This window comes from Ambystoma mexicanum, chromosome 4p (assembly GCF_040938575.1).
Source record: "Ambystoma mexicanum isolate Mex_15411 chromosome 4p, UKY_AmexF1_1, whole genome shotgun sequence".
Taxonomy (NCBI): Eukaryota; Metazoa; Chordata; class Amphibia; order Caudata; family Ambystomatidae; genus Ambystoma; species Ambystoma mexicanum.
The window spans coordinates 209,928,182-209,942,120 of NC_090927.1; the positions used below are offsets into that span (position 1 = coordinate 209,928,182).

Consider the following 13,939-nt stretch of genomic DNA (forward strand, 5'->3'; position numbering starts at 1 on the left):
TAATGGGGTTCACCTTTACTGGTTCAAACCACGGCATTGTTGCCGTGATTTTTGTATAGGCGACATTTTTGCTGCAATTTTATCACTGCATATCATTTCCTCTCTACTATCCCACTCTTTCCTGTTCTTTGTCCTCCTCTGGTCTTGCCTCATTCCCTTAATCCTTCACTTGCCTTTTCTTTTTTCCATTTCTGCCAAAGGTTCTTTTTTACAAAGATGCCAGTCTATTCCTCTTTTTATTGCTATTCCCACACTCACTTGCCTTCCTTCACTCAATTCTTCCCTCCCTCGTTTACCCACGTCACACCAGTTGCCTTTACATTGCTGCCACTCCACTACCCATTCCTCACTCCGTTGCCTCCCCTCTCCCTTTCTCCTACCTCCCTCACTCTTCATTTCTCCCTGACTCTTTAGAGCTCCATTATTCCCCATTCTCCTTACACTCCTGAACCCCCTGCTCTCTATTTCCCCTCCCTTTAATCCTCTTCACCCTGCATTTCTCCACACGCTTGTGCCTTATTAACTATTGCCCCATTCTCCTGCACCTGTTCATTCTCTGTACCCATTCACCCTTTTACCTTCACCTGGCTCAGTTCAATCACGTTCTTTATCTCCTATCTTCTCTCACTCTCAATCTCGTGCTCAAGCTTCTGCCCGCCTTCATTCTCCACTCTCCTGTCCCATCAGTGCTCATGCTACCTGCCCCTTCTCTACTTTTCTCCCTCACTATGATATGATATGATAGTTTATTTAAATAGCGTCTACACACAATGTGTTTCAAAGCGCTTCAAGGCAAGGGAGGGAACAAGGGAAAATACAATGACATTCTTACAGGCCATGAACAATAAGGATGTGAAATTAACTATTGTACTCGGCCTGACGACATTTCAAGAGCTAAGACAAAGATAAGAAAGGGAGGGGGAGAGTGGGGAGGAAATGGAAACAGACAGGCGACCACCGTACTAGGCCTGAAAACATTTCAGATAGTGCAGGAGGGGGAGGAGGGTAAAAAAAAAAGTAAGGGGGGGGAGGAGACAGACGAGGTTGCTATCATATTAGGTCCAGGGACAATTCTGATAGAGTAAGTGCATAGAAGAAAGTAAGAGGAGGAGGTGAGGATAGGAAAGGGTGAAAGGGAGAGGAGGAGAGAACAGAGCATAAGCATTCAAAAAAGAGTGGAGAAGCAAGAGGGGAGAGCGAATACAATTGTAGAAGTCAGCAGTAACACATATTAGTACCCGGCGAGAGTCAAGCAGAATGCAACAAGCATTCTGATTGGCTCTCGCCGGGTCCTTACCCAGCCGAGAATCCTTCGATTCTTGGCCAGGATTCCAGCCGCCTTGTCCTCGGCGGGGGCGTGGCAGCCCCTCAGCCAATGAGGAGGCTTGAAGCAGGCCATCCCCGCTCCGAGCTTCCCCACGGCTGAGAGGCTGCCTTCACCCCCGCCGGGGACTCAGGTAAGCTTTTTCTTTTTTTTTTTTTCCTTCCCTCCCTCCCCCCTACCCCACTTACCTTTTTGCTCCTGCGTCCCCGCTGGGGAACGATAGCAGGCTCCTGCAGTGTGGAGACTCGGAGCGGGCCATCCCTGCTCCGCGTCTCCACACGGCTGGAGGCCTCTATCGTCCCCCAGCGGGGACGCAGGTAGGTTTTTTTTTTCTTCCCCTCCCTCCCTTCCGCCCTCCCAACCCCACTTAGCTTCTGCTTCTTTTTTTTCTTTTTATTTCCGGGAGCGGCCACGCTGGGAACACTTGTGTTCCCAGCGTGGCCGCTCCCGATGGCCGCCATGGAAAGGGAAAACGGACTCCGTTTTCCCTTTCCATGACGGCCATTTCCTTGGCTTTCTTCTTTTTTTTTTTTGGAAACGCCACAGCTTTTCGGGACAGAAAAAAATGCTTTTAGTGCCCCGGTCACGCACATAATGGGGGCCGGGGTACTAATAGCAATATGACCCTCGCGGCGGGGGAATTACCGACTCAGGTAATGCCCTGGGGCCTTCGCTCGGGCCTATAACTATGGGCACCGGGGCATTACCTGATTCGGTAATGCCCCCGCCTCTCGGGTCATATTGCTTACATGTTGCAAGGAAGGATACAAGATGAAGATGGGAACAGCATAATTCAGGGCCACCATGAGTACAAGATGCAAAGGAAGTCCAACATGAGAGTTGGGAATTGGTGACGCACCGTGAATCAATTAAGTCCATAAAAGTCAAATCCAGCATTGGTCACAAGACGGTGATGGTGAAACCAGAATGTATCAGTTCTGGCATTTCCATTCACTGTCTGCAGCATGGCCCTGTTGATCTGGAGGAGATATGTAGGTGGTGGGTTGAGGTAAGGGGTCTTTCAAGTGCCACAAGCAGCACCCACAACTTTAAGTTTGTGATGTTCAATGACATTTCATGTGTGTGGGCTAAGAACACCGGGGACATGCACACAAAGGTTGTGCATGCTTTAGGAATTATCCCGTGAAGTCACCTCCTGTAATGTCCTGTCCCATTTCCCAATGCCTTGAACCCTATAAATTCCAACATTAGCTTCAGGCTTGATCTTTCAATATTACCACCATTGACAGCAAAACCTGGTGAGGAGGCCTAGTTGTCTCCAGCTAGCCAGACCCCTCCTCCCCCCAAATACATAAAACTGTAAAAAAAAAAAAAAAAAAAGGAGAATTTGACCCTAAAGTTCATCATTGTGCAACCCTGCCAACTCTATGCTCCGCCATCAAAAACACGCCCACCTGGGGCCCTTTGCCATTTTTGCTCACTGTGCCCTTTGCCTTAAATCTGCCAATGGTGGCAGACTGCTCTCAAATCCCAGCTTCACTGCTTAACTAAACTGTGGGATCCTGGGCAAGTCATTGTGGTGTGGCCCTCCGAAGTGTATTGCCCTTTTAAGAGGTGTCATGACTGTGTCATGATACCATGCTCGTAAAAGGAGATCCTGCACGCAAGTGCCTTAGAATGGCGGCAGACTCCAACAATGGAACTCCTGTCTCCATCTCTCATTCAGGGGCCTGCAGACCTCACTGTGTGACCACGGTCCTGCGGCGCTAGCCTGCAGGGCCACACCTTGTGATCACGGTCCTGCAGGCCCTGCAGGCCAGCATGTTGCCCTGGGTCCGTCCAAGCCACTGTACGGCCAGGATTCTCCCGGCATCCACGGTGCCCTGGCACCCCACGCCCGCACGACCTAGCAGGGTCCTCCCTGCAACACTGTAAGTCCAGGTGATCCCGGAAACCAAACAAGATGCTGGCCCCCTGCACTGATGAGACCGGCTCACGTGAGCATGCCATGCTCCACAACAGTCATGTTATGTCACTGTGCCTTATCGGCTACTGTAATGTTTATTTTGCATGAGTACGTGTATACATATGAACACCTGTACATAGCGTGTCTGTAATTTAAGGACAGATGTAGGCAGATCTACGATACGGACTTTCTCCCTTCTCATTGGCCACATATTGGGAGAATCGAGTTCCCAGCAAAATACGGGGCTTTTCACATAGGTCGCTTACCAACGACCCGCGCCCAAAATAAAGTCTTGCTATGCTGGTTAAACTTTGGCATGCAATTAGTATCACGTTCCAGTGATCCCTGGAAGAGGAAGACAGCCAGACGTTCGAGAGTAAACGTCCGCACGAAGCACTGGTACGTGGAAGTCAGGCGCGTACGTGCGCAGTAAGCGTAGCGCGAATCAGGGGCAGCGCGCGGAGAGGATAGTCCGCTTGGCAACCGCCGCAGTGGCATTATGGCGCAGCTGACCGCGGAAGGGGCCCGGGATGTATTACAGTATCAGGTAACAACTCCTCCCTGGGCGGCGGTCAGCGGCTAGGGATGCGCCGTCAAAACCCTAGCGTCTGTCAATGACACAAGAAATGCATCAGTATCCAGGGGAAAGGTCAGGTGGGGATTGGGTCATGTCCAACCCTGGTCCAAGAACAAGGCCTAGAAAAAAATAACAAGAAATGACGCTAGAGGACGTGAACTAGTGCACAAACTCCCAGCTCTATAAATGAGAACAAACTCTTTTCAAAACAGATAAATAATATATAGTCGTATATCAATATTTCATATGCCATTCATTTAATATGTTGAAATAAATTCAAAACTTCAACAATAGCAATTTCTCCAGGTGTTACAATTGTCTCACTATTTACAATGCAGTTTTGGCATAATCAAAATTAATTCAATATACATTTTTCTTGAATTATATTACTTCTATACAGCTGCATGGATGCCATCAACGAATTTCGGACTAATTTAGCATCTGTGTAAATATTAGCTAATCAGTTAACCTACTGCTGACAAATGACTGCCCATCTAATCTTTCTCACCTAATATCACTCCTTTTTGATCATTCACACTTTTTTGAAGAAAATGTTCACAGAGTCTCCTATTTATAGTTTTTATTTATTTACTGTTTATCCTATGTACTGCACTGCACCCCCTTTCTCCCCGCACTTCTTCCCTTCCCACCTCCCCCTGCTCTCGCGCAATCTCAATGTCACCTGGCTAGTAAGATCGTTTTCTATCTTCCCTCTGTTCCCCTCACCTGCCTCGTTGCGCCTAGAAACACTTGTGTATAGGCGCGTTATAAATGCCATATCATATCATGCCCCCACTTTTAGCTCATATCATTGTACATTCCTGTAACGTACTGTACTTGAAGGTCCTGATTTTCTTTGTGCCTTATGCTGTACAGCACTGCTCCTTTAGGACTCCTGCACAGTCATTGGTAAAAAAGGATGTGCTACTTTTGGGGCATAGAATTTAGTATTAGGCTGCTGCTCCATGTGTGGACCTAGCATGTACTGAGGGGATGTTCGGCTGATCACTCGTGTTGGGCTCCCCGCGACGGGAATCTAATGCGTGAAAACCTTGCATAAGGATTTTTTTACAAACTGGATTCCCATTACAGCCAATTTTCCTGAATGTGTATGGTGGAGAGGGGCAGAATGTGACTTAGTTTCTGCTGTCTCCCTTCCTCTCCGCCATACATCATTTGCGCCGGCATGCATTTTCATGCCGGTGCAAATGTTGGGGATCCCTATAGAGTCGGCCTGCTTTTTGCACCATTACCTTCCTTGTCCTCTAGAGACTTGTATGAGCTACTGTGAAGGCATCATGAACCAAGACACACACAACAGACTCCAAATTCATAACAAACACTATTATTAACTTAAATGTCAGAAGGGAAAAAGGCCTAACTTGCCCTATGCTAAGGTGGGATTTCACTCCCTAAATGAAATAAAGGAAAGTCTTGAGTCAAAGAGTTCAATTTATGAATCTGTCTGTGTCCAAAAACCTATACTTCCCTTCACAACTGATCTATACAATGTGTAGGGATGTGAGCAATCAGAAGAAACAGTGATTCTTAGAGCTCACAGCTTCCTTTCAGCTCCATTCCACAAGTATAAAATAGTTCCCACAAAAAGTTGTAAAGTTACCTTGCTTAAGTTCAAGGTGATGTAGTTTTAACCAATACTCGGGGTTCTCTTCCCCAAGTTCCAAAGAATATAGTTCCAAACACAACAACGCCTTGAGGCTCGTCCTCAAGTCAGTAAATACTTCAGATCTCAGAGTTCCCTTCCCAAAGACTCATCTTCATGATCACAAAATGATCCTTCATATTTGTTTATGGTCCTTTATTACACTTGCACCGTCTTTTGTTTGTTGGTTTTCATGTATTATAGTTTTTCACACAATTTAGTATTCAATATGCCTTTCTTTGGTTCAAGGTTAAAGTTGTATTGATTTTAGAATGCAGAATATGATGGGTTTACTTGAATTTAAAGTTGCATTTATTTCTGAATACAAGATATGCCAGTTCTGCTTATTGGTAGTGTTTTCACTCAGTTCGGCATTCAATAAACATGGGTTGCATTCATAACACACTTTTAATTCAACCCATAGTTTAATAATTCTCTATTTTGCTTTAATTGTAGAGCCCAGCTCTCGGAGACTTTTGAAAACATGTTTCCTTCAACACATGACCACTTCGATACAAAGTATTCCGGATAATCATTAGAAAACAATGGTTCATACAGGAGACCTTTGAAAACGTGTTTCCTCAAACACGGGACCACTCCGATAAAAAGTATTCCGTCAGAATGAAAATAGTACAGATGCTAGCGCACCAGGTTTCTTACTTGTTAGAAACTCATCAGTCGCGTTCACAGCTTTCCCCAGCAGCATGGACCGTACGGCCTTCTGCCTGTGATGTCAGGGCCCAGCTCCTGCCCCTCTGGCACTCCAGTGGCAAACTCCTGCCACAGGGGAACGAGCACCTCGATGACAAGGAGAAAAGAACAACCTCTCCACAGGGTTCCCATCACGATGTTCAGTTTATTCCACAGAGTCTTAGCTCCTGCGCCACGCTTCCACAGATTGCCTCTCTCAGCAGACCTCTGTGTCTCAGCATGTTTTCCAAACAAAGTTCCATGCTCCTTACACTGACCTTCCTGCTGCTGTTCCTGTCGCTCTCTTTGCTGGTGGGCTGGTCTCCCTTTATACACATGCAGCCTCTTGACAGGCTGGAGGGGTGGATGTCCAATCAGCCTTTGTATGTGAGAATAACCTATAACGGTTGGGGAGGTTTTGGGTTGGTTGCCAGTAGGGAAAGGGGGATACCATATCTCACTCAAGGGCTCCTCACTTCCAGTCCCCAAGGACCCTCCACCGAGGTGATCCTCCCTTGCTAACCCGCACCTAGGGTTGGGATCCAATAGTATGGCCACCTGTGTAGAGAATCCAAGGGATCTAGGAGTGAGAATAGCCTCAGGTTTCTCACACTACTGTCTTCCTAATACCATGTCCGAGTCGGTGGGAATCTGACCTTCCAACGTTGCTTGTTTCTTTGTTTAATCTAAGAGGAATGTGTCTCACATCTGGGAACTGGTATCGACTGCTCTCTGGGGTGCTGATTCAAAACTTGTCCTTCCTCAAAGGTGAAATTGATAAGCTAAAATAATAACTAATAACATAACTGATATTACAATTACTTGCTAATGGGGAGGGTGACATTTCTGTTAATTCTTTTGGTTATCAAAATTCAATAATATCTTAAGTAAATTCAAAGAAAATTAATTGGCTATTCAGTAACATTCTCAATATGACAAGCCTTATTATAGAAATATTAAAATGTAAAAGAATGTTAGCAGAGAATCATCAAAGTACAAATAAACAGATAAACAGATAGTGGGAGTGATGTATATGCAACAACTGTTATTAGTTAATACCTGACTGTGTGTATGTGTGCGTGTTGAAACAAAGAACAGCATTGGGACTCTGTTTAGTGAGCTTGGAAGATTAGTACATATCAGATGAGAAGTGGATGCTGCACATGTAAAAGCAATTATCCCTTACGTCCTCAAAGATATACTTGGTTCTGCTGTCAACCTCAGAATCTGGGAATCCACAGTTGAGCAACCATTCTCGTATCAAAGACATGTCTTTAGGGGAAATGTGAAGCACTGTACCGGGAGTCTTAGCATGGCTGCAATTCAGACAACCAAAAACAATACAGGAAAGAATGGTTTGCTGCACAAGATGTTCTAAAATTAAATGTATAACAATTTTTTTAATCAAAGTTTGCAACAGACTTGTAAAACAATACATTCGATAGTCACAACAACACATGTAATGTAGTCTTTAAAGATACAAAAATACATTAAAATGTGATAAATTGATGCATTTTGAAGATATATGAAAAGACATTATGAAGGGAAAATATCATAAAAAGTAATATAAATGAACCTCGTAGATAAGAAAAATAGAAGAAACAAGAGTCTAGTTACCTGTGGTTTGAAACAGCTGTGTGGTGATTCTGCAACAAAGAGTTCTGCGATGAAATTATCCATAGAGCTGTTTTCTGACTAAGGATTTGAAGTTGATTATATATACTTGGATAAGTGGGTGTGCATGTTAAATTAGCACAGGCAGGCTAACCCTTAAAGGGGCATGCCCTTAAAGTCTGTTGTTAGGGTTTTTCTAGTGATATGATATACATTTAGGAATTACCCTAGTATGGCTGTGTGTAAACTTTGTAGTCGGTGCAAGATTGATGATGTAAAATTATGTACAAGAACATTGTCCCACCCATGACCATTGTGAGAGCAGGGCCAAAGTTAGAACTGCCTTTGATAAGGGAGGGAGGATCAGGTTTAAGGGAGCGGAAAAGGTCCACACCCCTGTGAATGTTGGCATACATATATCGATTGCAGGAACATTGGGACTGGGGTGGCCATGTGGCCAAGGAACATTAGATGCAAGTCCTCTTTGAGTTTTATATTGTGTTCGGCACCTGGGATGTTGACACCCACCCACTCCCATTTTGAGAGCTGGGCCTACGTGAGAACTGACTGATAAAGGAGGAGGGGATCAGCATGAAGTGAATAATAAAAGTCCACGCCCCGTGAACAGTGAAATACATATCTTGATTGCTTGGGCAGGGTCTTCAAAGGAAAGTATTCAGACACTGGGTATGGGGTGGCCATGTGGCCAAGCAACACTAGATGCAAGACCCCTTTGAGTTGTACATTGTGTTTGGCATCTTGGAGTGCAGGATGTTGGGTCTACCCACCCACTCCCATTGTGACATCATTTCCAAAATGAGAACTGCCTTTGATAAGGGAGGGGGATCAGGATGAAGTGAGTGGAAAAGGTCCATGACTGCGTCTACTGTGAAATACTTATCTTGATTTCCAAAACAGGGTCTTCAAAGAAGGGTATGGAGACACCGGGTCTGGGGTGGTCAAGGGACACTAGATGCAAGTACCCTTTGAGGTTTACATTGTGTTCGGCAGCTGGGACGTAGACACCCACCCACTCCCATTTTGAGAGCCAGACCAAAGTGAGAACTGCCTTTGATGAATGATGAGGGGATCAGCATGAAGTAAGTGTTAAAGGTCCACAGCTACGTGAATGGTGAAATACATATCTTGATTGCCTAGAGAGTGTCTTCAAAGGAGGGTATGGAGACGCCAGGTCTGGGGTGGCCATTGTTGTGTTCGGCACCTGGGATGTGCAGGTTGGTGGGTACACACATAATGTGAGCACAGGTCCAAATTAAGAAATGTCTTTGATAAGGGAGGGGTGGTGGGGTGGACTGGATTAGGAGGAAGTTATCAGAAAATGGAGAATGCTGTCAGGGCAGTACTAGTGACGTGTTGATTTGACACATCGAGCATTGATTTATTTAATTTTTACACTCTTATGTTTTGATGGGCTATTGTCTTGGTGACTGTGACAAGAACTATTACACATGTTTTATTTACTTAGATTATTACATTTATTTGAAACAACATAAAAAGTGACACGGTTGTTCACATTTGCTTATTCTACCAAACTAATATGTATTCATAAATGTGGTGTCCGGTCAAAGTTTCGACTCAAAAGGGTTGAATGACAAAAGGATTGATTCAATTCGACCAAAAACAAAAGGATTGAATTTTTTTTAAATGTATCTTTTTTTTTGTTGCTTTAGTATAGGTAAAAAAAGGTGTTTTTACACCAAAAACGGGGGTTTGGGGTGGGGACCCCCCAAAAAAAAAAAAAGTGACCCTTTTTTTCGGTCGAATTCACTCGACCCTTTTGTCATTCGACCCTTTTGAGTCGAAACTTTGACCTATAACCCATAAATGTAGCATCCAAACATTACAGTACATAAAGAAAAAGAAAAATCATGATAAGCAAGTATAAGAAAAAGCAATGTGATCTCTTAAAAAATGTGTTTAGTTATTGTTTGCTTTGCACGTGTCGGTTTCTGCTTTGTTGTATGATGTAAAACATGAAAAGAACATGAATCTATCTATGTGAGTTCGTAGTAAAACAATAATTTGGAAACAAAAACATGAACATTCATGGTCGAGAAAGAACACAATTTAAAGTTACTATAAATATAACAGTTTTGTTAATCTTTCTGAGAAGCCTAATTGTAAATAAATAAGAGAATGATAATAATAATAACTACATGTTGTATTGCTTCGGATTTGGGAATGACTGGACAAATCCAGAAGATTCCCCATAAATCCTTGGAAATGTCTCTGAGATGGCTGTAAACCACAGGCAGGTATGACGCGAGGCACTCAGAGACCCATTCTTCCTTGAATCCACCAAATGTAAAATGTATAGGCCACACGCCTGTACCATCTGTTTAAATAATAGAGAAATATTTTTGTTGAACTAATTGAAAAATTAATGTTTACGTTTTTTGCATAGCTTGGAAAAAAGTAGGCATAGCTGGGAAAGCCAAAACATATAATTGAAGATAAGTAGTTCAGCATCAAATAGTTAGAAAATAAGATATGCAAAATTATATTTCCAGGAAATTACATAACTTCTTTTTGTGGTAGATTATACTTGTGAGAAAGAAAGTTGAAGACTCACAAAAAACAAGATTGATTTGTTAGAGCATAACATAAGTAGAATATGTGCATCAATATAAGTATAGTGAACTCATGAGATCACATTAGCATTGTAAAATAGTTTATAAACCAATAGTGCAATGTTTGTTCAGTTAAAAGGCATATACACACCCAGCACCGGAAGTGCCCCGAAGTGCCCGTGTGGCTGTCCATGCTGCCGGTCTTACCTTTGAATCTGCTGCTCATCTCTGAAGAAAGGTTTACCAGAAGCCACACCCACCACTTCCCAGCAGCACTACATTAAGGCACTGCTGCGCGCACCGGGAGTGCCCTGAAGAGCCTGTTTGGCTGTTCATGCTGAGGGTGCTAGCTTTGAATCTGCTGCTCATCTCTGAAGAAAAGGTCAGATTTCAAATGCTGACGGTTCTACAATTAACTTGGACATTTTGGACTCTATATCAAACATTCCTAGTGTTAATATATACTTATTTTGCTTCATTTCAATAGTTTACCAGAAGCCCCATCCACCACTTCCCAGCAGTACTACATTAAGGCATTGCCGCACGCACCAGCGCACGCGCACTGGAAGTGCCCCGAAGTGCCTGTTCGGCTGTCCATGCTGCAGGTGTTACCTTTGAATCTGCTGCTCATCTCTGATGAACAGGTCAGATTTCAAATGCTGACGGCTCTACAATTTTGGACTCTATATCAAACGATCATAGTGTTAATATATATTTATTTTGCTTCATTTCAATAGTTTACCAGAAGCCCCACCCACCACTTCCCAATAGCACATTAAGGCACTGCCGGGAGGACCAGCGCAGTGCAGTGGAAGTGCCTGTTTGGCTGTCCATGCTGCCGGTGTTACCTTTGAATCTGCTGCTTATCTCTGAAGAAAAGGTCAGATTTAAGTGCTGATGGCTCTACAATTGACTTGGACATTTTGGACTCTATATCAAACATTCCTAGTGTTAATATATACTTATTTTGCTTAATTTCAATAGTTTACCAGTAGCCCCACCCACCACTTCCCAGCCACACTACATTAAGGCACTGCAGCGCGCACCAGTATGCGTGCCCCGGAAGTGCCCCGAAGTGACTGTATGGCTGTTCGGCTGAGTGGATGGTGGATGGGCGATTGATTCAATTTGTCCAGCTCAAGCAGTTCTGCTAACCTTTGGGGCTGTATGGTGATCTGTAGCGACTCGTTAACCTGCTGCTCGGCGGTAAGCAACCTCCAACTGTAAGCGGTCTATGTTAGTCAAATTGTACGCGTGAACTCAGATCTCTATCCATATCAGATCTGTGATTGTTCAAATCCAACGTGTACAGCGGCAAGTGTAACTTTCAAGCCTGTGTGCAAACGATTTTGGATGCCCGCCTAGCTCGCATTTACAGATATGTCAACGCTGTTGTGATAGTGCAGCCTGATTAAGGGCTGCCCACACAGACTGTCTTTAGCGAAACTACTAATGCATCATGGTTTAAGGAATATCTCATTTATATGCGTACGTCAGCTGTTGGCTTGCAGCTGACATAATTTGAAAGCAGATAGTCTGTTGGCTTGCAGCTAACATAACTTGAAAGCAGATAGTCTGTGTTACTTAGTGCCGGGTCAATTGAACGGTACTTGAAAGAGGGGAGGGGAGAGAGGAAGGAAGGGAAGAAAAAAAAAAGAAAAAAAGCCTCTTGTTTACACAATGGTAGGTAGCCTCCCCAGTGGTGAATGTCTAAACGAGACAATTGCCGAGGATGCCTTGACTAACAATGATCCATCATCTACTGAGGAAAAATCAAGCAACTTTCCCCTTAACAAAGTTATGCATCGGGACAAGCCCACAACAGGGTCATTAATTAACAAAGTAACTGATACGTGTATTACACCACAGAACCAGACTTCCCTTTCCAATCTTACCAGAGCGCAAGTTCATCATTTTTCTGCCTCCAAATCAGAGCATCTATCATATTCTCTTCATGAAATGTATGATCTGGATAAATCTGTTTTGCAGGACCACATAAATAACCTGCAACAGTCTGCATGTCTACATATGTAATCTGAGTACAACAAATGTCACAACGACTCTCTAACTAACATCTCCATGCTAGCCCCTGTGGTGATGACGTAATTGGTCAGACGCATAAGGTTGTCACTTGGCCCATCTACTCCCTTAGCTGCCTCTCATGGTTCAAAAGAAGACGTATGTCGGTTTACTCAATTGAATTCACGCACAAAACCATTGATGGCATTCAACAAACAAGAATCTCCTCTAAAAATGGCTAGTTCTCCAATTTGTAAGAGATTTAAAGAACAACATGAAGGTCTTCATCAAGTAAATGACCAAAGGGAACTGAAAGAAGAGGTCATAAGGGAGTACCTTATTAATGGTGAGCCCCCAACTAACCTAAACACGACACCATCTAGTATAAATATTTCTTTAGATCCCAATGGCCCTGATTTATATTCATTTCCAGTTCTCACCCGTATATTGAACCTCCTAGATAAGGGCCACAAAGTCACACATTACGAGATTAGGGGCATAAAAATCTACCTGACAGACATCATTGCTAAAATGAATAAATTGGAAGGTTTCATTTCTGCCCAGTAAATATCAAAATCTGCTAACTATATCCATTCTCAGACAAATAATACTGCTGCATGACTACTAATTTTAGCCAAATGTTGCGAACCTGTTTCAAGGATACGTCATCGCAAACACAACTATATGTCACATTTATATGACAAAGCTGGTGCTGTGGCAATGGGTACCTCTACCCTAATCACGATGGAGATTACAAAAATCTTTAGTCAGGAACTTTGACAGACCATCAGCTCGAATTCAGATAAAATCAACAGTCTTGAAATTCTAACCACAAATCTCCAGAAAATGCTAGTTAACAACACAACTAACTGTAAGTCAGTCTCTGAGCAAGAACGGTTGGCAAAAGCCTTGCTGAGTGAGGGTCCCAATAGTTTGTCTCCAAAACACACTCTGAATCATAATTAGGTTTCCTCGTGTGAACCCATTGTGATTCCTGACGATTCAGGAGAACACTGCATTTCCTCTCGCGCAGAACTGGGCGCCTAGAACAAAGAGCTGTTAAAAGAAGGGCCAACAGAAATAAGAAAATGGACAAGGACTGTCAAAAAAATAAGAATTTACTGATAGGCAAGAATATTGGACACAACTCCTCCATAAAAAAAATGTATATGCCCTGTCTTATGAGACAAAATCTTAGATCTGGAACAACTACATGCTGAGAGCAAGATTCATCTTCAACGTAAACAGCATGCTACTACTATGAATTCTTCCTCAGTCCTTTGTTTACTTAAAAAAAAAAGAACAAGAATTGTGGCAACATGAAATCGATTATAAAACACACTGTTAAGGAGGTGTTTTCACAATCAATTGACTCGCGCTCTGAAACACCTGCGTACACGCGCAATACAAATAAATTATCATATCATATATCATATCAATGCAGGTCCAGATGCATCTTCTAAGTGGGACCTCTAGTGTCAAATGAACAGAAATGTAAAAACAAAATTCTCCAACTGTGGGCCTTAAAAAAGTA

The 13,939-nt window shown here is 43.3% G+C and overlaps 1 protein-coding gene across 1 annotated transcript in view; it reads left to right on the forward strand.

Annotated features, from left to right (window-relative positions):
* The first annotated feature begins 3,727 nt into the window (after positions 1-3,727).
* The window catches only part of C4PH8orf74 (chromosome 4p C8orf74 homolog), a 334,059-nt gene continuing 323,847 nt past the window's right edge, over positions 3,728-13,939 (forward strand). The window contains exon 1 of the mRNA XM_069604999.1: positions 3,728-3,798. Within this exon, the coding sequence (XP_069461100.1) occupies positions 3,751-3,798 (48 nt within the window). The 5' untranslated portion in view covers positions 3,728-3,750. The remainder of the gene's footprint in view (positions 3,799-13,939) is intronic.